Source organism: Tinamus guttatus, unplaced genomic scaffold (assembly GCF_059628265.1).
Source record: "Tinamus guttatus ecotype Peru unplaced genomic scaffold, ASM5962826v1 Tinamus_guttatus_pri_ptg000213l, whole genome shotgun sequence".
Taxonomy (NCBI): Eukaryota; Metazoa; Chordata; class Aves; order Tinamiformes; family Tinamidae; genus Tinamus; species Tinamus guttatus.
The window spans coordinates 12,014,348-12,020,773 of record NW_028288747.1 but is presented as its reverse complement, the minus strand read 5'-3'; the positions used below and the strand labels follow the sequence as shown (position 1 = coordinate 12,020,773).

At 49.3% G+C, this 6,426-nt stretch overlaps 1 protein-coding gene across 1 annotated transcript; it reads left to right on the top strand.

Annotated features, from left to right (window-relative positions):
- Positions 1 to 554: 554 nt before the first annotated feature.
- UCHL1 (ubiquitin C-terminal hydrolase L1) lies at positions 555 to 5,040 on the top strand. Its single transcript, XM_088524764.1, has 9 exons — positions 555 to 668; positions 780 to 791; positions 1,064 to 1,192; positions 1,877 to 2,027; positions 3,119 to 3,204; positions 3,280 to 3,327; positions 3,795 to 3,864; positions 4,244 to 4,302; positions 4,606 to 5,040. Exons 1-9 carry the CDS (start codon positions 636 to 638, stop codon positions 4,690 to 4,692), a joined length of 675 nt encoding a protein of 224 aa, XP_088380890.1. The 5' UTR covers positions 555 to 635; the 3' UTR covers positions 4,693 to 5,040.
- The last annotated feature ends 1,386 nt before the right edge of the window (positions 5,041 to 6,426 follow it).

The window sequence follows — 6,426 nt, the reverse complement described above, 5'->3', positions numbered from 1 at the left end:
AACAGTGGAACCATCGTGTACTTTACACATTACACGCAGTGCAAGGAGTAAGAATCAGGGACCTTTTAGGCACACAAATGCAGCTAAATGCTGATCAAAGGATGTTCAAAGCGCTGGCGCTGGGCTGCGGTCATGGAGAAACGCTTCGTTGCTTGGTGCATGGTGAGCAATGTGGCAATGCCATTTGCCCAGATGTTGCACCACGGCCAGATGTGCTCACGGGGGCAGGGAGGGGTCCGCTCGGCCCTCCCGACTCGGGGAAGGCTCCTGCCTGCAGTGCCCTGGCCCGCATCGCCCATCAGGGGTCTGAGCCCCCTCGCGACCCCCCTGGGGCTCCCGCTGCCGCCACCGCGTCCCCTCGGGCCCCGCCGCGTCCCCCCGCCTTGGTCGCGCCGCGCTCCTCCCTCTCCCCCCGCGGCGGCGCGGAGTGGGCCGGCCCGCCGCTATATAGCAGCGGGGTGGGCGGCTCCGCGCCGCAGCGCCGACGGTCGCGGGGGGCAGCGCGCGTGGGGTCGCGCCGCGCAGCAGCATCCTCAGCATCGCGCCGCGCAGCAGCATCCTCAGCATCGCACCGCGGGGCTCCGCCGCACCCGGCCTTCCTCCCGCCGCCGCCTCCTCCTCCTCGCCGCGCAGCCATGGCGTGGCAGCCCATGGAGATCAACCCCGAGGTGCGCGCGGGAAGGGCCGGGGAAGGGCAGGCGGGGGGTGTTTGGGGATGGGGGAGAGCCTTTGTGCCCGCGGCGCCCGCTCACGCCCGTTGTCTCCCTATTGTCTTGCAGATGCTGAACAAAGTGAGTGGCCGCCGCAGGAGCGACCGCGCCGCCCGCCCCTCCATCCTGCTGCCCCCGCCGCGGGCTCCGCACGTGCGGAGCGGCCGCGCCCGCCCGCGGGGACGGACGGAGGGAGCGGGCGCGGCCGGGGGCGGCGGCGGCGGCCGCGCTGCCCGGCGGGGCCGGCAGGGGGCGCGGCGGCCCCGCGCGTTGTGCTGTGTCACGGCGGGCGCGGGGGGACGCGGCGGGGAGCCGGGCCCGGGCGCGGTGCCAGCCGCTCGCTGTGCCCGCAGGTGCTGTCCCGCCTGGGCGTGCGGCCCGGCTGGCGCTTCGTGGACGTGCTGGGCTTCGAGGAGGAGGCGCTGGGCGCCGTGCCCGCGCCCGCCTGCGCGCTGCTCCTGCTCTTCCCGCTCACGGCGCAGGTAGGGCTGCCCGCGGGCCGCCCGGCGCGCGTGGGAGCCCCCGGCTGCGCACTGAGGGCCCCTGCAGCCCCCGCATCCCTGCAGGGAAGCAGCTGCTGCCCGGGGCTGCCACTCACCGATGTGGTGGGATTTACTGTAAAATATATGTATAGCACCTGTAGCAGGCCCTTTAAAGAAAGGGGTATAGCACCTATAGCAGGCCCTTTAAAGAAAGGGCTATAGCATCCTGATAGCGATGGGTTTTTCATTTGCCTGTTGCTGCCATGATGGGGAGGAAGGTGCTCATGGAGGAAGGCTACACCTATAGGCGTGAAGGCAAACTGCTGGAGACCAGCCAGTGAAAGGATCCGAGCATCCTTCAGAGAGGGAATGAAAGAGCCTATGTATTGTATACCATTACTCCCCCCAAGCTCTTTCTAGCACAGAGACCAGAGGGAGAGGCTAAAGGACTAAACACAGTGCTGCTGAATATGACTGAGTCATGCAAGTAGTCCATTAAGATCTGGAATGTATCCAGTATAGATATGTGGTGATTTCCAGACCTATGCCGCAAAGATGATTTTCTGGGTAATTTTCCTGTCCAGTCTTGATGTTGGCTCTCCTGCATCATTGATTTGTCTATTAGCTTGCTCAATAAAAATGCATCACTATGGCTCAATGCTCAAAATGATTATGTGTTTGCAGCATGAGAACTTCAGGAAACAGCAGACTGAGGAAATAAAGGACCAAGAAATCAGTTCCAAGGTGTATTTTCTGAAGCAGACTGTTAGTAACTCCTGTGGGACAATTGGTCTGATACATGCAGTTGCTAATAACAAAGACAAACTGAAGCTTGGTGAGTATGAATGTCCTGAGATGCTGAGAAGGTAGGGTTGTAGAAGATTCTCCCTGAGGTTTTTGTGCTTTGTCAAGTCCAGGTAAAGCATGCTATGATATTACTGGTAAGTGGGTTTTTCACCCACTGAGAAATGTGGTCTCACCTGCTGCCTGAATTGCAGGAGTGAATCCACTTGACAACTGCCTGGTAGCTGCAATCCTCTCTGTATAGCGAGCAGAGCTTCAGTAACAGGTTTGCAAAGGGAATGGGCAAGTAGCAGACCCGAGTCTGTAGCAGTTGAGGAAGTATCCTGTTCAAAACCGACTAATTGCATTTTGTCCCCTGAATGGATGGTACAATTCTTCATGCCATTTATGTGTTGAGGTAGCTGTAAATTTGTTGGATTGGCCTTCCCATGTGAAAGTAGCATAATATGATATTGGCGTCTAAGACCGTTTCCTAGGAGAACACTTATGATGGCCCTTATCTTACGGAAGGGGGTATAAAACTGGCCTAGGTAACTGGTGGCTAGAAACTCCTGTTTCCTAGGTGATAGGATTACTAGGTCTTGTCACGAAAGATTCGTCACCAAGTAAATAATATATTGTACAGCATATCTTGTCTCAAACTAGAGATCTGCACAGCATAATTTTCCCTTCTAAGAGGGAAAACTCAACCCCTTAAGTGGTTTTTGGATTCTTTCCTGCAAAAGAGAATGTGTATGGTGGGCAATGAGATTGTACAGAATAAGAGTTTTCATTTACCTTGTTAAGTACTGGGATGTATCTTGGAATTTCTTTAAGATGTGACTCGGCTCTTGTCAAATGTATAGGAGGGCATAGCAAAAGCCAAATCTTAATGCCAGCCCTAGGACAGGTGTTCAGAGTATCCTGAGGCATCGGCCTCTTGCTGTTTGTGTGATTTGTCATCAGAAACTTCCAGATAAATAATTTACTTCCACCGCCATTTGGAAATGTGCATGAGCCAAAGATGGTTCCAGGCTAAGCACAATGACTTATAATTAGTATAATAAGCATTGAGCATTGTGGGCTTGAGTAGTACCCAATTCTCTATCTATGCTGAATAAAGCCTTTGGTTGTCTTGTGCAGATGAGGGGTCTGCCTTGAAGAAGTTTCTTGATGAAACAGCTGATCTGTCTCCTGAAGAGAGAGCGAAGCGTTTTGCAAGTAATAAGGTATATGAACTATACAAATTGTCAATAGCTCGCAGCACTTAGGGGTATAATAACCTATATCTGCTTTCTCTTAAGGCTATACAAGAAGTCCACAATTCTGTTGCACAAGAAGGACAATGTCGGGTAAGAGTTGACTGAGTAAAATCTGGGATGAAGGGATGGACCTTGAAGGTGGTAGAGCAATGAAGTTCTAGATTTGCAAATCCCCGTTACATCTCACGGGGAAGGAGAAATGTTTGACTAATGAATGAATACTTGTGCAGGGCTCCTTCCTCAAATGCATGGAAAAATGGGTCATGACTCTTCCTGAATATATGCTGAAAACATGACTGGTAGGATAACTCAAGCCTGACATAAGGAGTTTCAGACCGAGATATGAATAATTGATATTACTTAGCTGAAGCTCTGCAATGTTGCTAGTCCTCTCCTGTTGATGAACAGCTCTCCAACTGAACAGTTCTCTGCTGTTGGTTTTTCTGTCCTGGGAGGACTTAAGATGTTATAGCTCCTGTAATCACAAATGGGGGTTCAGACTGTACAGTAGACTTTTGTTTTTAACCTAATGAATGTATCTAATGGTCTGTTCTAAGGTTGATGACAACAGTGTGAACTTCCACTTCATCCTGTTTGTCAATGTGGATGGACACCTGTATGAATTGGGTAAGGCACTGAGAGTACAGTTAAGAGTTTGGCTAGGCTTATTTTACGTTGTCCAAGTGTTGAGGATAAAGGCTTGCTGCTAGCTGAGTTGCTTGCTGAGGCTTTCAGCCAATTCAGAATACAAAATGAAGAACCTTCAGCTGAAGGTCGTACCATAAAGTGGGTTGCAGTGTAGGTCCAGACCCCCTTGTAAAGCATGTGTTCTCTGGTACAGCTGAGACTTAGTCCCTCTCTTCCCCAAACTATGCATTGATACTGTATTTTGAACTTGTCCAACTGTCTTGACATGGGTATTTGTTTCCTGCGTTCACTATGCTGAGTTCTCTTACCTTGGAGGTAACAGTAAGAATGCTGACTGATGCAAGACTTTCTTCCACAGATGGGCGTATGCCATTTCCTGTAAACCATGGCACAAGTGCAGATGACTTGCTATTGAAGGTAGGGCTTCTTGCTAGCTGCAAGTTTCCCAGGCATCCAGGCTGCTGCCATGATGACAGGCATGATTTCAGAGTACAGTAGCAGCTTCTGTGTGCCTGCTTGCTGAAGCAGTTGGTGCTTCTGAAGCCATGGTAACAAGGTAGTGCTGTGCCACAAAACTAGATGCCTGATAAATGTATATACTTGCTGACACTACTAGATGTTAATTTAATTGCTGTGATCTAGAGTAGAGCTACAAAGTCTTTGGATGTCTAGACAATCATCAGTGTTCTCCAAACCTAAACAGTCCTTTTTTCTTCCAAGGATTCTGCTAAGATATGCAGACAATTTACAGAACGTGAAAAAGGAGAAGTTCGTTTTTCGGCCGTGGCTTTCTGCAAGTCTGCCTGAGAAGCTGAAGAGGCTCAAGGAAAGCAGTCTAATAGCACACCAGTAAATGCAGTCTAATCTTCAGTGCTTCAGTACTTGTTAAACACAGCTGTTACAGTAATTTGAATTGTTTCCACCCTTTGCTATACACAGAAGCAGCATCAGTTGAGCTTATGCTAAAGGATGAGCTCAAGTTTTAATGTGAACAGTTCAGACACATCAGATGTCTTCAGACTTCTGATTTTGTTTTTTTCACATGTTAAGTAGAAAATGCTTAACAGGGCTTGTTAAATCTGTGTCTGTAAATTGAGCTGTTGGTTGATACTTCCTTGTCCTTAATGAGAATAAACTTTCTGCTGGAAAACAAAATGGTCTCAAGTGATAAATGTAACTTTCTCAGTTACCTGGGAACATTCTATACATCTTTTTTTAAGGGGCATTCGAAGGTCCTGCAGTCAAGTTCTGCTCTGAGCAGGAAGTTCAGGTTGGCAAGTCAGCTGCAGCTGACTTGACCTCCCGCCTTCTCTCATAGAAAACCTGCTCCAGGGGTGTCTCCTACTTCTAGCTAAAGCTTCTAGTTCCTAATGAACCCAAGTCTCACCAAGCCATGGCCTAGGCTCGATGTGTTTATTATGAAACTGTTAGGGTGTACTCTATAAGAGGCGATAATAGACTTCCCTTGAGGAATGACTTAAAAGTCCCTAACACGAAGTGAACTTTAAAGTGCAGGGAAAAAGAAATCTCAGGTTACGGGGACTGAAAACTCTAAGGGTTGAGGAGGGAGAATTAAGGCATTAAAGCATTACCTTTAACCCTGTTCTTTTAAGTAGAAATGGTTCTTGTCCCCCTCTAGCTTTGTGCCTGCTCCAGGTAGCTCGAAGAAAGGACAATTCCAGGCTTTTTCTTGTTCAATGCCCTGTATTCCGGTCTCTGACTATGAGCATGGCAGCTTTCCTTACATTGCCTGAGCTTTGCAGCTTTATATGTTTCCCCACCGTTGTCTCTGTTGCTTGTATGCTGCAAGCTCCACCTCTCTTCTAGTGCTTTCCAAAGTGTAGTTCAAAAAATGGGCTTTGCTTATTAAAAGTCATGTTGTAGCCTGGATGTGCTACATACTGCTCCTTGTTATTGCTCATAGTTACTGTGAGCTGAAACGCCATAGTGCAAGGAACAACAAAAAGTCGAAGTTGTTCAGCTCCTGTTAGCAGGAGGGTGAATGCTTGCTCTGATGCAGTGTTGGGTCATTTTCCATAGAAGCATTTTAACCAGTCTGCTGGTAGATGCTGCTGTGAACTGGAGGAAGACTGGGGTAGCCTCTGCTGCAGCCTTCCACCCAGCGCAGGCCCCGCCAGCATCTTCAGGAGGAGACACAACATGGTGCGTACGTGGGATGCTCCAGGGAGCAACAGCAGTCAGAGATTATAGGAGAGGGACCCGAACAAACACACAGTTACTCTGCAAGACCTTCCTGTCTCGAAGGCCACTGCTATGTATAACTGCCTGCATACAGTTAGGCATGTGGTGGTGTAGCTGCCAAAAAGTACATTTGAAATCCTGTTGTATTTTTCTAGTGATTTCTGCAGTAAGGTTATTTTCAGCCAGCAGTATCAATTTTTCAGTGTTAGCAATGTCACACTAGTATTACAGATGCTTTCATTCTTTTACTCAGACTTCTGGATTTTGAATCTACTCAAAGGCAGGTGTTTGAATAAAGGTAAAATTTTGGATTTGTGAAAAGCAGGAAGAGAGTTGTGG

Excerpts from the sequence above, each read along its gene's own strand:
- UCHL1 (XM_088524764.1), top strand. The coding sequence starts at position 636 with ATGGCGTGGCAGCCCATGGAGATCAACCCCGAG. Across the intron at positions 1,193-1,876 it reads TCTTCCCGCTCACGGCGCAG|CATGAGAACTTCAGGAAACA; the intron begins GTAGGGCTGCCC and ends ATGTGTTTGCAG. Across the intron at positions 2,028-3,118 it reads CAAAGACAAACTGAAGCTTG|ATGAGGGGTCTGCCTTGAAG; the intron begins GTGAGTATGAAT and ends TGTCTTGTGCAG.